The sequence below is a fragment of the Lampris incognitus genome, chromosome 20, assembly GCF_029633865.1.
Source record: "Lampris incognitus isolate fLamInc1 chromosome 20, fLamInc1.hap2, whole genome shotgun sequence".
Classification (NCBI taxonomy): domain Eukaryota; kingdom Metazoa; phylum Chordata; class Actinopteri; order Lampriformes; family Lampridae; genus Lampris; species Lampris incognitus.
The window spans coordinates 33,631,444-33,652,300 of NC_079230.1; the positions used below are offsets into that span (position 1 = coordinate 33,631,444).

A 20,857-nucleotide genomic window follows, 5' to 3' on the forward strand; every position below is an offset into this window, starting at 1 on the left:
CAGCCCCGCCGTTCACTGAACAGCCTTTTTAATCGAAGGTGGTCTGCAGTTAAGTTTGAATTTTAAAAAAAGGGGGTAAAAGTAACGTGTTACGTTTAACGTAACATTGCGGTGCTTGCTGAGCGGAGGGAATACCTGCTGTTTGTTCTCACACTGCCGCCAGCGTCAACGCCACGTGTCGACAGTTATTCAAACCCACACTTCCAGCTGGACTTCCAGCTGGAGCTCTAGCTGGAACTGGAGTTGTTCTAGCTGGACTTCCAGCTGGAGCTCTAGCTGGAACTGGAGTTGTTCTAGCTGGACTTCCAGCTGGAGCTCTAGCTGGAACTGGCGTTGTTCTAGCTGGACTCCCAGCTGGAGCTCTAGCTGGAACTGGAGTTGTTCTAGCTGGACTTCCAGCTGGAACTGGAGTTGTTCTAGCTGGACTTCTAGCTGGAGCTCTAACTGGAACTGGAGTTGTTCTAGCTGGACTTCTAGCTGGAGTTCTAGCTGGACCTGGAGTTGTTCTAGCTGGACTTCTAGCTGGAGTTCTAGCTGGAACTGGAGTTGTTCTAGCTGGAGCTCTAGCTGGAACTTGAGTTGTTCTAGATGGACTTCTAGCTGGAGCTCTAGCTGGAACTGGAGTTGTTCTAGCTGGACTTCCAGCTGGAGCTCTAGTTGGAACTGGAGTTGTTCTAGCTGGACTTCCAGCTGGAGCTCTAGTTGGAACTGGAGTTGTTCTAGCTGGACTTCCAGCTGGAGCTCTAGCTGGAACTGGAGTTGTTCTAGCTGGAACTGGAGTTGTTCTCGTGGGACTTCTAGCTTGAGCTCTAGCTGGAACTGGAGTTGTTCTCGCGGGACTTCTAGCTTGAGCTCTAGCTGGAACTGGAGTTGTTCTAGCTGGAGGTGTACTGTTCAGCTGCTAGATAACATCGCTTTGAAATGAGTTGCTTCAATGTGACTGGCTTTTAATACTTGATTTGAGAGGAAGTTGGTTTTATTTTGTTTTTGGGGCAGGTGGGACGATTCAGTCACTATTTCTGAATGATCACACCACAGTGCTTTTAGCTCTGTTACTAGCGTGGGTCTGGACGGTCAGACCAGTAGCGTAGTCTCAGTATTCACCTTTCCTTCAGTGATTTATGTGTAGCTGGCATATGCGCTGTGTTGTTGTGGCCTTATCGTTTCTATACATTTTCGTTCAAATCTTGATCCTTAGAAATATCTCTGACTTCAGACTAGTTTTAGTCTTGCAGATAGTCCCAAACACAGCTCACACAACAAATGTGCCTATATACAAAACAATTCATTGTAGTTGTTGGTAGTGTGCACCGAGTCATACGAAGCCATGATCATTAGGCTCCTAATAGCTTAATTATGATGTCGATACTGTCACATGTTAAATAACCTGCTGCCACAAAGAAGACCCTCACCTCCCACCTTCTCCTTGTCAGATAGAGCTTTGACACAGACCGAAGCCTGGTCTGTGTCAGGCAGCCCAGAGTGAAGGCAGGTACTGAGCAGTAGAATACGCAGTAGAATGTGTTAGTTGTGAGTAGAGCTCTGTCGTGGTCCAGTTTTAGCCTACTACAGCTGTGTACGTGTATGTAGAGTGGTGAAGAAAGATTGTGTGGCTTTACACGTTAGACATCTTGCGGATGCACAGTATGTGTAGTGGTGATCTATATTACACAATCACAAAGAGAGTCATGAAATATTAATTGTTCTTTTGAATGTGATTAGTGAACCCAGTTTACCTGCTTCGGAGTCTCGGGCAGAGGAAACTTCTTTGTGAGGCATTGTTGTTCCTATGTTCCTAAAATATGCAAGGGCTCTGGGGTCAACCCTTTTTATAGATGCTCTTCTCAGCTATTCGCTGTGGGTGTGATATGGATTCAGCTTGACCTCTGATTCACAAAACAACAGTGTGCCGTATGTACACTTACCCGCATTGTGTTAAGCTGTGTGACAATCCCTCAACCCACTTAAACCCGCACAAACACACCGTTTCTCATCTGTGTGTACTACAGCTTGGACCGACAGTTGAACAATAGTCGAAGGCAGCCAGCTCAAGAAGAGGATGGTCTTCTAAAGCCACTCCGACTGTGGCTTGTTGATGCTGATAATGTTACTTCGACCTTCATACCCAAACCTTTTCACGCTTTGTTTGCTTTTACTGTAGCCCGTGGCACGCTGGTGCAGTGCTGAGCGCAGTCGCCTCACAGTAAGAAAGTCTTGGGTTCAAACCCCGGGGTTGTCCAACCTTGGGGGTCGTCCCGGGTCGTCCTCTGTATGGAGTTTGCATGTTCTCCCTGTGTCTGTGGGGGTTTCCTCCGGGGGCTCCGGTTTCCTCCCACAGTCCAAAGACATGTAGGTCAGGTGATCACCTGTACTAAATTGTGTGTGTGTGTGTGTGTGTGTGTGTGTGTGGAGGGGGGGGGGGCGCTGTGATGGCCTGGCGGCCTGTCCAGGGTGTCTCCCCGCCTGCCACCCAATGACTGCTGGGATAGGCTCCAGCATCCCCGCGACCCTGGGAGCAGGATAAGCGGTTTGGGTGATGGATGGATGGATGGATGGATGGATGGATGGATGGATGGATGGATGGATGGTTGGTTGGTATAACAGTTAATTGATCACCCATGCAATTAAAAAGGTTTTTTGTTTTTGTTTTTAACAGCAATTCTTAGTTACACTCACATTGTTCAGGGAAAAAAACCCCAAAAAACACAATTTCAACTAGCAGTGCAGGGGCTGGGGTTGCTGGTTGCCCTATGTGTGCACACGACATGATTGGCATTGGGGAGTTAGGGCGGTCCCTAGTGGTGATCGGCTATTTCATTCAGATCGAATGGAGTTGCGGACCAGAACACAGCAGCTAAAGTGACAGGATGTTTTCACAGGGCACTAGAGCTCTGCAGTGGTGGATGCTTGTCGGTGTAATGGGAAGTTCACCAAATTTGGCAAAATGGTATTAAAAGAAAGTTAGATAACTGTAGATAATAATTAGATAACTTTAGATAATGCGTACAGCAACTTTAAGAGGGATAAAAACCATCCAGCCCATGTATCTGGCATGTAGAAAGATGTAGCTTTTTGGCTAGCCAGATTGCAGACTCAGAGAGACCGGCTGTCGGAGAAGGACCCAAAGTCTGCACTATGATTATAGCATAATTTATGTTTGACGATATGGTAAACTGTTTATACATATTGTAACGCTGGGTATAATTTCTTCTTTTTTTCTGTTTATGTGTTGTTGCTTTGCAGTGGTTTTATTGAGGGAGGTGTCCACCATAGTGGGCAATTGGCATAGAAGTTGTTGGAGGCAGGTGAAAGGGGTTGGGTGTGTAAGTTGCTACATTTCACAGCAGAATGACTGAGACTTCATTGGGTGGCAGGCGGGGAGACACCCTGGACAGATCGCCAGTCCATCACAGGGCTGACATATTTACACCTAGGGACAATTTAGTAAAGCCGACTGTCGGAGGAAAGCGGAGCCCCTGGAGGAAACCCACGCAGACACAGGGAGAACATACAAACTCCACACAGAGGATGACCCCCAAGGTTGGACAACCCCGGTGTTCGAACCCAGGACCTTCTTGCTGTGACTGCGTAACCACTGCACCACCATGTCGACCGTGTGATGGACTGGTCTGTCCAGTGTGTGTCCCCGCCTCCTGCCCAATGACTACTGGGATAGGCTCCAGCATCCCCGCGACCTGAATTCGGATAAGCGGCTTGGATAATGGATGAATGGATGACTGAGACTTGAGGGGAGAGAGGCACGGCAGATTTTTAATAGAGAATTAATTAACGAGGAGTACAAGTTCAGGGAGCCAGTGGGTTAGCCATCTTGTTCAGTTGTTTTAGCGGGGACACCTCAACCTTGCGTTTGCTGCTGCTGCGGCAAGGGAATAAATCTTGGCTCCATTGAGCTATCAGACAGTAGTATCGCCTCTTTGCTGTTCTTCCTCCTAGCTACCCCGCAACGCTACATTGGTGTCAGAAGTGTTGGATTTACCCCGAATCTCCAGTAGCTAGGCAGCAGCTATGTATGCGAGCGGACTGCTAACACCAGCCCCGTTGGAAAGAACGAAAGTGAGTGAGATGTGCTCAAGTTAAATCCGGGAAGAAATTGAGGTACTTTCAAGTCAAGCTAAATAAAGAACAAAGGTGTGTTCAAGTCAGGCAGACGTCCATCGGAGTGAGGTAGGAGAGGGGTCATTTATTTTCCAAGAACATAGTTCAGCCTGTGTATGCAAACCTGGAATGGAGAAGGGAATGTTTAGGCAGTGGCTGAAGGCGAGCTATGCTGAGATGGTTGACTAACTACTCTGTTAACCAAGGATGTGACTCTTGAGTTCTCAATAAGGAACCCTTGTTACAGGATGTTGACAATGTTTCACTTCCGGGTCAGAATAGCCCTGCTTCATCTCAGGTTGGATTAGCTAGCTTGGATGCTAAATGTGCTGAGATACCACAGCCTGTTTGTGATTGCCCATTGGCTTACCCCACTAGCTACCAGGATGCTATGGCTGTGCAGCTGGAGACTGTTAGCTTAGTGAATAACCCGGCTAACTACATGAACCCTGTTAGTTTGAGCCATAATACGGTGACTCCAGCTGCCTAGCCCATCACCACAAGAATCGATGTTAACTTAGCGACTAACCATGCTAATTACATGAGCTCGCTTGCACCAGGACAGATCAGGGATGGAGTTACCAGCCAACATGTTTACTACAACCCCATGGCAAACCAGATTAGCGGGGCCCCCAGCAACCTCCTACTCTCCAGTCAACTGCCTCATCTTGACTCCACTGCATTACTGACTGCTGCTCTCACACAAGCGCTCACCGCAGCTATAGCTTGTCTCCCCAGCTACTGCCCATCAGAAGAGTGACCAAGTGAAGGTGGGGCATTAGGCTTGCTCTACTGATTAGGAGGCATGATAGACACAATTTCAGCTGATAGCCAGAGCCAATCAGTGGGACAAGACTGAGAGCGCGGTCCAGTTGGCTACAGCTCTAGAGGGGGAGGCTAGAAGGGTTCTGTTACACTATTTAACAAAAGGACATGTGGGGAAGGAGAGAAGCTGGAAGTCTATGCAGCTGAGCTACGCCACCTGGCCCATAAAGTGTTTCCAGAGTTCAGTGAAGAGCAGAGATCTATCCTTACAAAGGAGGCTTTCATCAGAGGGCTGATGCCTGACAAACTGCAGCAGCAGGTCCGATTTAACAATCCTTAATCTTGGGAAGGGATACTAGAGCATGCACAGGAGGTGGAGCAGATTTTTACAGAGGGTCAGAATTCAAGACCTTTCCAGCTCTTGCACGCCCAGCCCCTTCATTCCCCTCCATGACTGAATACCCCTAGACCCAATGGACCACAAAACTATTGAGGCCCGCCAGAACTGCAGTCTGAGACCTGTTTGAGATGGGGCCAGAGGGGCCATATTCAGTACCACTGCCCTGAACTCGCCAATCCAATGCCATCTGCCCAACGTCAGCCATTGGGAAACGGGGTGGGGAGCAGAGGCGAGGAAGGTTACTCCATTCCTAGCCATGCACCTTCCATGCACTCACCCGCTATGAATAACTTGTGTTGTGGTAGCGGGTTCTATTACCCCCAATCAGGACCTAAAGTGTCACAGGTGCTGTCCCTAATTAATGGCAAGTCACTATGTACACTTGTTGACTCTGGTTCTACAGTGACTATCATAAGCCCAGACTATGCCCGGAGGACCTCGAGTGGTGCCCTACATTGCAGCCCCTCGTCATAGTGACCGGAGACAGAACAGCAGAGCTGAGTCATTGTACAGTCAACATCCAGTTGGGTGAGCAGACTTTTCCTTATTCTCTGTGAGTAGTTGAAATTCATGGAGTGCCATCTGGTTTTGACTTCATGATGGATACCAATGCTGTGCTGAATGTGGAACAGAGGAGAGTGACATTTATGGGCGGTCCCCCACTACCCCTGATATGTGAGGATGGCCTATCCGAATCAGTTCAGACACCCAGCAAATCAGACAGACCACTTCCGTATGCCGACACTACACCAAGTGCAACAGAGCTGTGCCCAGAGCTCCCTGTGTTTCCAGCTGAACATGTTGTTCAATCTGAACCATCAGATAGAACCTCCTCTCAGGTTCCACAACACTTCTCTGTTGAGATAGAAGCCTACTCGTTGGAACCAACAGCTCTTCCATGTGTGGGTATTTATTGTTCAGGACAGAAACCAGTCAGGTTTGATACCCTAGATCACAGGTGCAGTCCCCTCACAGGAACATCTACCACTACAATCCAGCCCAGATCTCCCACCATGCCTGACTGGCGAACTTGCAACTAACAATGCAGCTCTGAGTGGTAATGTCACGTGTATTTCACAATACCCACCAACCCGAGAATAATAGAGAGGGAATGTCCACAAAATAATAATAATACATTTTATTTAATGGCAACTTTCATGATACTCAGGTCACATTACAGTCATTTAGCCAACGCTTTTATCCAAAGCGACTTAAAATAAGTGCATTTAACGAAGGAAATCAGGAGAACTACTAGTCATCAGAGGTCATAAGTGTATCTTCTCGCTAAACAAGAATTTAAGAGCAAAACCAGTGTTAAAGTTAAAGCGCAAGAAAGTTTTTTTTTTAAAGAGTGAATACAGTAAGTGTTAAGAACAAGTAACAGGGTAGTAGTTCTTGAAGAGGTGAGTTTTCAACCTGCGCCGAAAGATGGGCAGCGACTCCGCTGTCCTGACATCAGTGGGGAGTTAATTCCACCACTGTGGGGCCAGGACAGAAAAGAGCCGGGACCGGGCCGATCGACAGCAGGGGCCTCCGAGCGACGGGGCAAACAGGCGTCCCGGGGCAGCAGAGTGAAGTGGTCGGGTGGGGGTGTAGGGCTTGACCATGGCCTGGGGATAGGAAGGAGCTGTTCCTTGCACTGCTTTGTAGGCTAGCACCAGTCTTAAACTGGATGCAAGCAGCTAATGGGAGCCAGTGTAGGTACATGAGAAGAGGAGTTGTGTGGGAGAACTTAGGGCGGTTGAACACCAGATGAGCTACAGCTTTCTGAACAACAGAGGTCTGATGGCTGACACTGGGGCGCCAGCAAGGAGGGAGTTGCCATAGTCCAGCTGGGAGTTTACCACCTGTGCCGTCTCATCGGTGAGGAATGGGCAAATCCTCCTGATGTTATAGAGGAGAAATCTGCAGGAGCGAGCAACCGATGCAATGTTTGCAGCAAATGACAGTTGGTCGTCCAGGATCACACCCAAGATCCCTCACAGTCCGAGTTGCCGTAACCACGGTGTTGGCAATGGTGATGGCCAGGTCTTGGTGCAGGCAACCTTTCCCCGGGAGGAGCATCAGCTCCATCTTGTCCAGATTGAGCTTCAGGTGGTGTGTCGCCATTCACTCCGAGATGTCAGTCAAGCGCGCAGCAATGCGTGTCTCTGCTTGTGTGTCAAAGGGAGGAAAGGACAAGATCAGCTGGGTGTCATCAGTATAACAATGGTAAGAGAAGTCATGCGAGCGAATAACAGAACCCAGGGATGTCGTGTACAGGGAGAAAGGGAGAGGACCCAGAACCGAACCTTGTGGAATGCCTGTAGTTAGTCTTTGAGGCCCCGAGACAGATTTCCTCCATGTCACCTGGTAGGAGCGACCCGTCAGGTAGGATGCAAACATTGAGAATGCAGAGCCTGTGACACCCAGCCCCTCGAGGGTAGAGAGAAGGATCTGGTTGTTCACCGTGTCGAACACAGCTGACAGGTCCATGAGTATCAGGACAGAGGAGAGAGAGTTTGCTCTCGCAGCATGCAGTGATTCTGTCACTGCAAGGAGAGCCGTCTCTGTCGATTGATCCACCCTGAAGCCAGACTGGTTGGGGTCCAGGAGGAGGTACAAAGAAAGTTGGTTAAAGACAGCACGTTCGAGAGTTTTGGATAAAAAGGGTCAAAGGGAAATCGGTCTGTAGTTTTTGATGTCAGAGGGGTTAAGTGATGGTTTCTTGAGAATGGGGGGTAACTCTAGCAGTCTTGAAGGCAGATGGAAAGCGTCCTGCCTGGAGGGAGGTGTTGATGAGGTGGGTTAAAAAGGGAAGGAGTTCAGGTGCTATAGACTGAAGAAGAGGGGAGGGGAGCGGGTCAAGGGAGCATGTGGTGGGGCGACTGGATGTGATGAGGTTGAGGACCTCGTTGGTGGAGAGGGGAGCGAGGTGAGATAGGGTGGGATGTGGCAAGGTGAGGGAGGGTGCAGAGGGTGAGCTAGTGCAATGAGCGCTAACCGGGTGGTGAGAAAAGGAGGATCTGATGTTGTTTACCTTCTTGTCAAAGTTAGCGAAGTCATCAGGGAGAAGGGAGGAAGTAGGAGGAGGAGGTGAGGGTTGAAGAATTGTAGAGAAGGTTTCAAAGAGTTTCTTAGGAATAGAGGGAGAGGATAGGATTTTAGAGCGATAAAAGGCAGCTTTAGCAACAGAAACGGAGGAGGAGAAAGTGGAGAGGAGAGATTGAAAGTTGAGAAGGTCCTCTGGGAGTTTGCCTTTTCTCCATTTGCGCTCTGCCACTCTTAGGCTCTGTCTTTCAGTATGTACTGAGTTGGACAGCCAAGGGCAGGTGGAGTTGGGCGTGCAGGCCTGGAGGTGAGGGGACAGAGATTGTCCAGAGAAGAGGAGATGGTAGAGAGAAGAATATCAGTAGCAGTGTCAGGGGGTAGGCGAGAGAAAGATTCAGGTGTAGGGAGGATAGAGGTAACAGAGGAAGAAAGATCAGTGGCAGAGAGAGAGCAGAGGTGTCTACAGGTGGAGACCATGTGGATAGGGGAAGGGGCTATGGGGGGAGAGAGAGTAGGACATGAAATGGTGGTCAGAGTGCTGGAGGGGAGTAATAGAGATTGGAAATAGGACAGTGTCTAGTAAAGATAAGGTCCAGGTGGTTGCCGGCCTTGTGGGTAAGAGGAGAGGGTGAGAGGTGAAGGTCAAAAGGGGGCGAAGAAAGAGAGAAGAGGATCTAGCTTGTCAGTGTGGATGTTGAAGTCACCGAGAAGGATAAGTGCAGAGTCATCAACAGGGAAGTGTGAGACAAGTGTGTCAAGCTCCTCCAGAAACTCACCAAGGGGGCCTGGTGGGCGGTACGCAACCACAATGGTGATCCAACGGATCCAAAAAGAGCAGTCCTTGTTTGACTCAGTCTTTGCTTGATGAAGTCTTGGTTTGAAAAAGTCGTGGTTGCCTTTGTTCACTCTAGCCTCCGTTCAACCTAGACCTGTTTGCCCTCGGCTTGTTGCCTGACGCTTGGAAGCAGCAGCAGTGATTTAAAGAACACTGGTTGCTAATTGTCTGCCATGAGTGCAGGCCACACCCTGGCCACTTAACACCCAATTGGCCAAAGAGCTAAACTGAAACTAGGCCTATTGCCCGGAAACTGGTCAGTTATGTAAAACTCTATCAAACCTCACACAAAACTATTAAAACTGCAAACAGCAAGTTACCAAGGAATATATGTATAAGCTAAAATGATAACTAAGTCAAAACAGCTAGGCAACAAGAAATATTTAAGGACACACTAGGTGAAAAACAGCTACAGCTAGAATAAGACAGCTACAGCTAGAATAAGATCCCCACTAGTTCCCACTAGGAACCAGCAGCAGACCTATAGAGAAAAGCACTAATACTCAAGCAGCTAGAATAAGACTAATAGCAATTTGTTAAGCAAGAAAGATGATACTTACTCTATTCTAGATGAACCAGCAATTCAGAATCACTCCAGAAGATAAAATGCACATTATATCATATACAATGAACAACAAAGCAGTAAAAAAAAAACCCAGGGTCTCACCCCAGTTGGACATGCCCAGAAAACCTCCAAAGGAAGGCACCCAGGAGGCATCCTAATCAGATGCTTGAACCACCTCAACTGACTCCTTTCGACGTGAAGGAGGAGCGGCTTTACTCTGAGCTCCCTCCGGATGTCCAAGCTCCTCACCCTTTATCTAAGGCTGAGCCCAGACACCCTACAGAGGAAACTCATTTCAGCCGCTTGTATCCGTGATCTCACCCTTTCGGTCACTACCCAAAGCCCATGACCATAGGTGAGGGTTGGAACAAAGATTGACTGGTAAATTGAGAGCTTTGCCTTCCGGCTCAGCTCCCTCTTCACCACAGTGGTCTGGTACAACATCTGCACTACTGCTGATGCTGCAGCAGTCCACCTGTCAGTCTCCCGCTCCATCCTACCCTCACTCATGAACAAGACCCCAAGATACTTGAACTCCTTCACTTGAGGCAACAACTCATCCCCAACCCAGAGGGAGCAATCCACCATTTTCCAGTAGAGAACCATGGCCTCAGACTTGGAGGTGCTGACTCTCATCCTGGCCATTTCACTCCCAGCTGCAAACTGCTCCAGTGCGCACTGGAGGCCACGTTCTAATGAAGCCAACAAAACCACATCATCTGCGAAGAGCAGAGAGGCAATTCTGAGGTTCCCAAAATGGACACACTCTTCACCTTGGCTGCGCCTTGAGATCCTGTCCATGAATATCACAAACAGAATCAGAGAGAAGGGACAACCTTGGCCGAGTCCTACACTCACCAAAAATGTGTTTGACTTTGTGCCAAGAATACGGACACAGCTTTTACTTTGATTATACAAGGACTGGCTCAAACAAAGAGTTGAAACAAATCAAAACAAGTGAACATAGTGTCAGTTTTATCAAAATGAACATTTAAATCCCCCATTAGGATTATATTTGGAGACATTGCACTAAGGGTGGTTAAAACTGTCAAGAGTTCAGTAATAAAAATATCCATTGCCTTAGTTGGTCTGTACAGAGCACCAACAATGGTGGGTGTGGGTCCATAGAGCTTATCAGCCAGCAGTTCAAATGAAGATTGATCAGGTAGAGTGGCATTAGTTTTATACTATTGTGATAGATCAACACAAGGCTGCCTCCTCTGCCCAGAGAACGAGGTTTGCATATGTAAACAGATCCCAGTGGATTTGCTGAGTTTAGCTGTAGAAAGTCAGTCTGTGACTGCCAGGTGTCTGTGAGACAGAAATAGTCCAGTTTGTGCTCTGTGATGAAGTCATTGACCAGAGGGGCTTTATTCTCTAAAATTACATTAATTTAAGTCTACAGGCCTGCCTATGAAAATGTATTGTCAGTGTCAAATGAAAAAAATCCACTAATTGTGTTGCATTTCACATCAGGCTGCTCAGTGAAACATGCAGAAGACAAATGTTTGGAAAGGTAAAAAAGGTGAATTTGAAAAGTCATTAATAAGATTACAAGATGAAGATGGTGCATTTTCTGTTAAAACTAATGAAAAACTATCCGAGCACCAGTATGTCACAAAAAGCTTGGAGGGACTTGGTATTGTGTGTCTTGAAAAGGCTGTTGTGTGTAAGTTGGATTGCCAGGTCATTATTGCAGAGTTTACGGCGAGCAGGGCTGTGAATGATGTGACTCTCTGACGTTTGCAAGCAAAGGGTGTTGCCTCAGCACAGAATCTTTATTTTCCAGCCTGTCTAGAGAAGCAGTGGGGTGCTTCCAGTCTCTAAACAGATTAGCCCTTACCTAGAACTTCAAATGTTCAATTTGGCATTAAAGTTTCATCCAAAGTACATAAAAACCAATCAAAATTAAATGTTGATTTAAAAGATAAGAACAATAATTTAAAAAAGAAACCATAGGCTAATCCATTAACAATTCAATTCAATTTATTGTCATTATACCTTTGCAGTATAGGAAGAAGTCTTGTACGCCAGTCTCTCTTATCTGGTGCAAGACAGAAGCATAGTGCACACTGACACAGTAAAAAAAAAAAACACACACACTCCTCAAGTTTAGACATAAAACCCCCCAAAAAATATAAGTAAATAACAATAAGAGTAGAAAATATTTAGAAAAATTAAAATGTATGACGAGTGCAAGTCGTCATTGGTAACATAAATTATCGCTGATATTACGTAGTCGCCGTGGCACAGTGCCATTAAAAATTATCATTGCTGCACAAGCCTGTCCATAGTCAGGCTTAGTGATCAGTGTGTGGGGTGGGGGTCACTAGGGTGAAGCTCTTGGAAATAAACTGTTCTCTAGTCTGCTGGTCCATGACTGTATGGTCCAGTATCTTCTAGCAGGTTGCCAGATGGTGGCTTGTGTTGATTGGTCCCTGGTGACGCAGTGGGCTCTCCTCAGATATCTCCGGTCAGGGACGTCCTGTATGGGTGGCAGTGCAGTCCCAGTGATATGCTGGGCAGTTTTCACCGCCCGCTGGAGAGCCTTGCAGTCAGCCACTGTGGAGCTGCCCTGCCAGACTGTGATGCAGCTGCTCAGTATGCTCTCCCCTGTGCATCTATCCCAGTTAGTCTGGGTCTGAGTTTGCAGCTTGATCCTCCTCAGCCTCCTCAGAAAGTGGAGGCATTGGGGAGCCTTTTTTTATGAGAGACATGGACGGACCATGACAGGTTTTGCTATTTTACATTATGCATGTTTTAGTAATGAACTTGGCTCCCCTAAAAAAGAGAAATTTAGTGTTGTAACAAGTTTAGCATATGTTGTTTTACTTGTAAGACAAAAGGCATTGATGTTTGCTGTTATACATATCATATTTGTATCATATTCGGGGGCGACATGGTGGCGCAGTGGTTAGCACGGTCACCTCACAGCAACAAGGTCCTGGGTTCGAGCCCCGGGGTAGTCCAACCTTGGGGGTCGTCCCAGGTCGTCCTCCATGTGGAGTTTGCATGTTCTGCCCGTGTCTGCGTGGATTTCCTCCAGGGGCTCCGGTTTCTTCCCACAGTCCAAAGACATGTAGGTCAGGTGATTCGGCCATACTAAATTGTCCCTAGGTATGAATGTGTGTGTGTGTGTGTGGGCGGGCGTGGGCCCTGTGATGGACTGGTGGCCTGTCCAGGGTGTCTCCCCACCTGCCCATCCCAATGACTGCTGGGATAGGTTCCAGCATCCCCGCGACCCTGAGAGCAGGATAAGCGGTTCGGATAATGGATGGATGGTACCGTACCAAGGCAGAAAACTGTGTCTGAAGTGTTGACCTCCATTGCTGGCAAACAGTCCTGCAGGTGCTGCTGATGATGTCACATGAAGCATGACAGTTATGGTCATGTAGACTCTGGTTCAGCAAAGAAAAGTTATAGACCTCATTGACAAGCTGAATTGAAAGGCATGTTATTATTTCAATCCATGGCACTCAAAAGTAGCTATCCATTTCCCATTGTCCAAACCAGCGGAGGGCAATCTTATCCAGAAAGTGCCGGTGTGGGTGCAGGTTTTTGTTCCAACCAAGCAGTTACACACCTGGTGCCACGAATCAACCAGATGAGTCTTTGCTGAGGAACTTGATTAGGAGACACAGGTATGAAACTGCTTGGTCGGAACAAAAACCTTCACCCACACCGGCACTTTCTGGATAAGACTGCCCACCCCTGGTCCAAACCATATCCTGTTTTGTTTTTTCATTTTTTATTGTTATGCTTCTCTCGGTCCAGTTCATTTCATCATGTTTTTCTCAAGTGGATTATTGTTATTATTATTATTATTATTATTATTTGTATTTATTTATTTTTTTATTAGTAGTAGTATTTATTATTATTTTTATTTTATTTTTTATTTATTATTATTATAACAGGGATTGGAGACTGCAAGGTGGTGACAGAGGAAAACGTAGCTAGGCAGCATCGGATGGTGGTCTGTAGGATTACTTTGGAGACCAAGAAGAGGAAGTGAGTGAAGGCAGAGCCAAAGATCAAATGGTGGAAGTTGAACAAGGAAGACTGTTGTGTGGAGTTCAGGCAGGAGTTAAGACAGGCACTGGGTGGCAGTGAAGAGTTGCTGGATGGCTGGGCAACCTCTGCAGAAATAGTGAGGGAGACAGCTAGGAAGGTACTTGGTGTGTCATCAGGACAGAGGAAGGAAGACAAGGAGACTTGGTGGTGGAATGAGGAAGTACAGCAAAGTATACAGAGGAAGAGGTTGGCAAAGAAGAAGTGGGATAGTCAGAGAGATGAAGAAAGTAGACAGGAGTACAGGGAGACACAGCGTAAAGCAAAGAGAGAGGTGGCAAAGGCAAAGGAAACAGCGTATGGTGAGTTGTATGACAGGTTAGACACTTAGGAAGGAGAAAAGGACTTGTACCGATTGGCTAGACAGAGGGACCAAGCTGGGAAGGATGTGCAGCAGGTTAGGGCGATCAAGGATAGAGATGGAAATGTGCTGACAAGCGAGGAGAGTGTGCTGAGAAGGTGGAAGGAATACTTTGAGGGGCTGATGAATGAAGAAAATGAGAGAGAGAGAAGGTTGGATGATGTAGGGATAGTGAATCAGGAAGTTCAGCGGATTAGCAAGGAGGAAGTGAGGGCAGCTATGAAGAGGATGAAGAGTGGAAAGGCAGTTGGTCCTGATGACATACCTGTGGAGGCATGGAGATGTTTAGGAGAGATGGCAGTGGGGTTTTTAACTAGATTGTTTAACACAATCTTGGAAAGTGAGAGGATGCCTGAGGAGTGGAGAAGAAGCATACTGGTACCGATTTTCAAGAACAAGGGTGATGTGCAGAACTGTAGCAACTACAGAGGTATAAAGTTGATCAGCCACAGCATGAAGATATGGGAAAGAGTAATAGAAGCTAGGTTAAGAGGAGAGGTGATGATCAGCGAGCAGCAGTATGGTTTCATGCCACGAAAGAGCACCACAGATGTGATGTTTGCTTTGAGAATGTTGATGGAGAAGTATAGAGAAGGCCAGAAAGAGTTGCATTGTGTCTTTGTAGATTTAGAGAAAGCATACGATAGAGTGCCGAGAGAGGAGGTGTGGTATTGTATGAGGAAGTCGGGAGTTGCAGAGAAATATGTAGAAGTGGTGCAGGATACGTATGAGGGAAGTGTGACAATGGTGAGTTGTGTGGTTGGAATGACAGGAGTGATGTGTGACAGAAGGGTACCAGCAAGAGTTAAAGGAAAGGTTTACAAGATGGTAGTGAGACCAGCTATGTTATATGGTCTGGAGACAGTGGCACTGATGAAAAGACAGGAGGTGGAGCTGGAGGTGGCAGAGTTGAAGATGGTAAGATTTTCACTGGGAGTGATGAAGGAGGACAGGATAGAGGGACCGCTGAAGTTGGATGGTTTGGAGACAAAGCAAGAGAGGCAAGATTAAGATGGTTTGGACATCTGTGGAGGAGAGATGCTGGGTATATTGGGATAAGGATGCTGAATATGGAGCTGCCAGGGGAGAGGAAAAGAGGAAGGCCAAAGAGGAAGTTTATGGATGTAGTGAGGGAAGACATGGAGGTGGCTGGTGTGACAGAGGAAGATGCAGAAGACAGGAAGAGATGGAAATGGATGATCTGCTCTGGCGACCCTGAACAGGAGCAGCCGAAAATAGTAGTAGTAAAGATTATTATTATTATTATTTATTCATTTATTATTTTATATATATATATATATATATATATATATATATATATATAATTATTATTATTGTTTTCTCTTGTCAGGAAAGATCACAGGCTCTTGCTTTTTATCCTCATCAGTTTGTTCCTTCTGTTTTTGATCCTATGATCTTACTGTATCATTTAGTCTGTCTCACTTTCTTCCTCCATCCCTCCACTTTTACCCAGATGCGTTTCATGCTGCTGTTCAGCCGTCAGGGGAAGCTGCGGCTGCAGAAGTGGTACACAGCCACTGCAGAGCGGGACAAGAAGAAGATGGTCAGGGAACTGATGCAGGTGGTGTTGGCCCGCAAACCTAAAATGTGCAGTTTCCTGGAGTGGCGAGACCTCAAGATTGTTTATAAAAGGTAAACCATCAATGTATGAACAGAAATATGCTTGATAATGTGTGTAGTAATGTTATGCTTGATAATGTGTGTGGTAATGTGCACATAGAACATGCAAAACCCTACAAGCTCAACTGACCTTTCGTAAAGTCCCGCCCCCCCTTAGTTACTGTTGCTATGCCCATCAAGCATTTCAGAACTATCCAGGAAGTAGCCGGAAAACACCAAAACATGAAGGAAGAAATCAGCGCATTGTGCGGCTAAAAGCAACAGTAATAATACGTTAGCTGTATTAGCTATCAATAATAGCTAGTAGCAAGCTTAGCTTGGAGCAGACAGGTATTGTTGTTGATTTTGGATGGATTAAGCTGGCCATGGGGTCTGCTATACTGCCAAATCTATTGCCCACATTGCGCTTCTTGCGTTCTGGGTTTCGGGGAAGGGAAAGAAAATTACACCCCTTCAAACTTTTCACATATCTAGTATCCGATTTGCAGATCTCATAGGCACACCGTTTCAGCACTTTGTTGTGTGTTTGAAAGCTTGACGGACCGTTGCTATGGTAGGATTGGACAAGCACCGTTCTGGGGCGGTACTTTGCGAAAGGTCAATTCATCAAACGAGAGTGAACCTCGGGATGTTCTAGCAAAGATAAAGAAAGCATGTGAAAAACACCTTGTAATACCATGCCGTCTGTATCGTAACATGTTATCTGGATGGAGTAACATGCATACTGTAGGACAGGTTCACTTTCTGTACCCTAAACGATGTCAGTCATCAAGTACAATCTTGTAGACAAAAACTTCACACTGGTGGCTTCCAAACCGAGAAAATTGCCACTTTGCTGAATTTTTCAAGTTTCTGTCACTGAAGTGTTTGTCTGAGTGGTTCTAAATGATGCCCGACAAGGTTTCAACATCTGGTTGAAGAGTGAAGCTATCCTCTAAACACCTGTTGTATGTGTCATGATGGGATCTGCCAGACCACCTCGGAAGGTAGTCAGGCTTTGACTGCGATTGAATATCAGCCAAAATGTAGAGGAAATGCAAGTGTACTCACACTGATGAGAATGTACCATCCAAGAGGTCGAGATGTCATCCTGTGGAATATTTAAAAGGCTATGATTTACTCAACTCTCCAAACTGAAGATGCTCTCTTGAGAAGGATGTCCGAGTTCAGGATTCAGGAGAATTTTATTATTGTGCAAGAACAACGAATCTGCAGTTGTGTCAACCTCAACCTCAAGAGGAACAAGGATCGATGTACACACAGGTAACAGCTCAGCACAAGCCTGGTATCACGAGACGTGGCAGGGGTATGTGAGTGGGAATTATGGGAAGACTCAACAGTCTGTAGTGACCACTATCCAGTATTTAGTAAAGCACAGGTAGACCAGGAAATAAGGGGAGAGACAAGAGCGTCAAGGTGGATATTTAGTAAAGCAAAGCGGGATCACTTTGAATATTCATGTGACAGGGAATGTAATGGCATGGACCTGAGTCAGGATTCAGAACAAGCTGATGGAACGTTTAGGGAAATTGTATTAAAAGCAGAAAATCTATCAATTTCCGGAAGCAAAGGGAAAATGGGGGAGACGGCAGTCCCGTGGTGGACCGAGGAATGCAGTAAAGCCATTAAACTAAGAAACAGAGCTTTTAAAGTATTAAAAAGAACCCATAATTTCCAAAAACTAATTGAATATAAAAGGGCACAGGCGCAAGCAAGGAAAACTGAAGGAAGCAAAGAAACGGAAGTTGGAGGGACTTCTGTAACAAGACAGGCAGATCACCACCTATAGGTGATGTATGGGGATGATAAGAAAGATGAGGGGAGTCAGGAGAGAGTGGCAATGCCCAGTACTAACAGAGGGACATGAAACAGCTGTGTGAGATGAAGATAAAGCAAAAATATTAGCCAAGACATTCACCAAAATCCACACTTCTAACCGTCTAACAGAGGAGGGGAAACAAGGGAGGGACGCAACTAGAACATAATGAATACAATGTGTTAAAAGACATAAAAGAGATATAAAATATCAGCAATAAAAAGTACAGTCTAAACAATATAAATACAAAATATAAGCAGTATAAAATATAAAATATAATACAGTTAACAATAAAATACAACTTACAATTTATGAGGTGCAAAAACATCATCAGCAAGAATGTAGTAAAGGTGCGGTGGACAGATATGAAGTGGATTAAAGTGATGTGAGCAAATACTGCAAATAGAGCAGGTGCCCAGTGGTGGCAGCACATCAGTCTTGTCAGACTGAGATGTATGAGTTCATTAGTCCACAGCTTTTGGAAAGAAGCTGTTTTTCAGTCTCTTTGTGCATGTGCGGATTGAGTCCATATTTGTCTTGCCTTATCTTGGTGCTGTTTTTTCATACTTGAGCTTGACAGCAATTTATATCAGTTGATGGGAGTTCTGTCTTACAGCATTCACTTTGTAAACCATCCAGGGACCCCTGCACACCCACCTCTTCTTTTAAAGCTAATCTGCAAGTATGCAGGAAAGAATGGAAAGTATTCCTGTCTGTAAAAAGGAAAGTCACGTGAAAGATGTGACCAGTTCATTTATAATTGATAGTACTTTGAACTTAAGTAGTGCAGTACCCATAACCAACCAGCGAGCTGTGCATGAGCTGTCTTCTAGCACCAACACATAAGTTGAAATAGTGTTCACTCTGTCTTGTTGTTTGCTCAGTAATCCAAGTAAGGAAATCCCAGAAAGGCGAATCGGTTCATCTGGAAACAACGTTTATTGAGAGAAACGTGTCATCATCATCTAAGTGACCTCTTCAGTCTCACCTGACTGCAGGTGCCCCCACCCTTATAAACAATACAGTGACTGCAGGTGTCCCCACCCTTATAAACAATACAGTGACTGCAGGTGTCCCCACCCTTATAAACAATACAGTGACTGCAGGTGTCCCCACCCTTATAAACAATATAGTGACTGCAGGTGTCCCCACCCTTATAAACAATACAGTGACTGCAGGTGTCCCCACCCTTGTACACAGTACAGTGACTGCAGGTGTCCCCACCCTTATAAACAATACAGTGACTGCAGATGTCCCCACCCTTATAAACAATACAGTGACTGCAGGTGTCCCCATCCTTATAAACAATACAGTGACTGCAGGTGTCCCCACCCTTATAAACAATAGAGTGACTGCAGTTGTCCCCACCCTTATAAACAAGACAGTGACTGCAGTTGTCCCCACCCTTATAAACAAGACAGTGACTGCAGGTGTCCCCACCCTTATAAACAATACAGTGACTGCAGGTGCCCCCACCCTTATAAACAATACAGTGACTGCATGTACCCCCACCCTTATAAACAATTCAATTGCATAATAACCAAAACCAACGATTGGTATCATATGCAAATTAGCGTGACCATTAACTGGAGTTACAGTGGCCATGTGTACTATTCACAGAGGATTTGGGAAGAGTTGCAATCACAGCATTGTAAGATGGCGATAGATGTACTCTTAAGGCCCCCCTCCTCGGTTCAGAGATGGTTGTTCCCTCTTCACATAGATGACCTCTTTGACACCCCATTCAAACCAGTGTTCCTGCCTATGAAGGATGTGTTCATCCTCATTGAAAGAGTGGCCAGTGGCCTGTAGATGGTGTAGACTGTGGAGTCCTGGTCTGATGTGTTAGCTCTCCTGTGTTATGCCATCCTCTTTGCCAGCCAGCGCCTGTTTGGTTTCCCCAATGTATGAGTCATGGCAATCTTCTCAGCACTTAACAGCATACACTATATTGCTCTGTTTGTGCTGGGGGACCTGACCCTTGGCGTGGACCATCTTCTGGCACAGCGTGTTCTCGGGTTTGAAAGCAATTGAGACGTGATGTTTGGAAAATACGTGTCTTAACTTTTCTGACACTCCCACCACATACAGAATCACCAGTGGTTTACACTTAGACAGCTGTTCTCCTTCTCTCTTTGATCGGTTGGTGCACTGTTTGGGGTCTTCCTGGCTTTGACAAACTCCCAGTTAGGATAACCAGACTTAACCAGGGCCTGTTTAATGTGGAACTTCTCCCCTTCCCCGGCTGCTGTGTCGATGGGGACGTTGTCAACTCGGTGGTACAGCATCCTGATGACTCCTAGTTTGTGCTCCAGTAGATGATGAGAGTCAAACCTTCAGTGCTGATCAGTATGTGTTGGTTTATGGTAAACATTAACAATCAAATTTCCCCCATCACCAACTGCAATTTCACAGTGTAAGAAGACTAACCTATCATGTTCCACATCCTCCCTGGTGAACTTAATGTGGTTGTCCACAGAGTTAATGTGGTTGGTGAAATGTGGTACATCCTGAGATTTAATTTTAAGCCAGGGGTCATCCACAAATCTGAACCAATGGCTAGGTGGTGTCCCTGGATAGGACACCAGAGCCTCTTTTCCACTTCTTCCTTATACAAGTTGGCCACTACAGGTGAGACTGTGGAACCTATACCACACCCATGCCTCTGCTGATAGTACTGCCCCCTGTATTAAGTACGTGGACTGAAGACACAGCTTCAGGAGCAGACACACTCGGTCAGTGTTAAGGGTGGTCCCACTGCTAAGGGTGGGGTCGTCCAGTAATTTCATACGGACTATCTCCACTGCTTCATCAACACGTGAAGAGAGACGTAACATCATATGAGACCATTGTTTCATCCCCCCTCCATAATGGTGTCCCTCACCTTATCCACAACATCTACAGTGTTCTGAATGTGATGTTCATTACTGCCTACCAATGGGTTAAGAAGAGATGCCAGAAACTTAGAGATGTTGCAGGTCACTGAATTAATCATACAAACAATAGGCCGTAATGGCACATCCTGTTTTATGTATTTTAGGTAAACCATACAGACTAGGTGTAGCGCCCCCTGGGTATAATATGTGGTACAAAATTCTGTCAATAGCATTGTCCTGTTATACCAGCTTCAGACCATCTGTCACCTTTTTCTTGTAACCACTGGCTGGATCTCGTTTCAGGGGCTCATAAGTGTTCATATTGCTAAGTGATGTCATAACTTTCTCATGATAGTCTGTCTGGTTTAATACAACATTGCATCT

General features: G+C 46.1%; 1 protein-coding gene across 1 annotated transcript in view; it reads left to right on the forward strand.

The window, feature by feature from the left end:
* The window catches only part of ap1s1 (adaptor related protein complex 1 subunit sigma 1), a 41,321-nt gene that overhangs the window by 382 nt on the left and 20,082 nt on the right, over positions 1-20,857 (forward strand). The window contains exon 2 of the mRNA XM_056300335.1: positions 15,615-15,793. Within this exon, the coding sequence (XP_056156310.1) occupies positions 15,615-15,793 (179 nt within the window). The remainder of the gene's footprint in view (positions 1-15,614; positions 15,794-20,857) is intronic.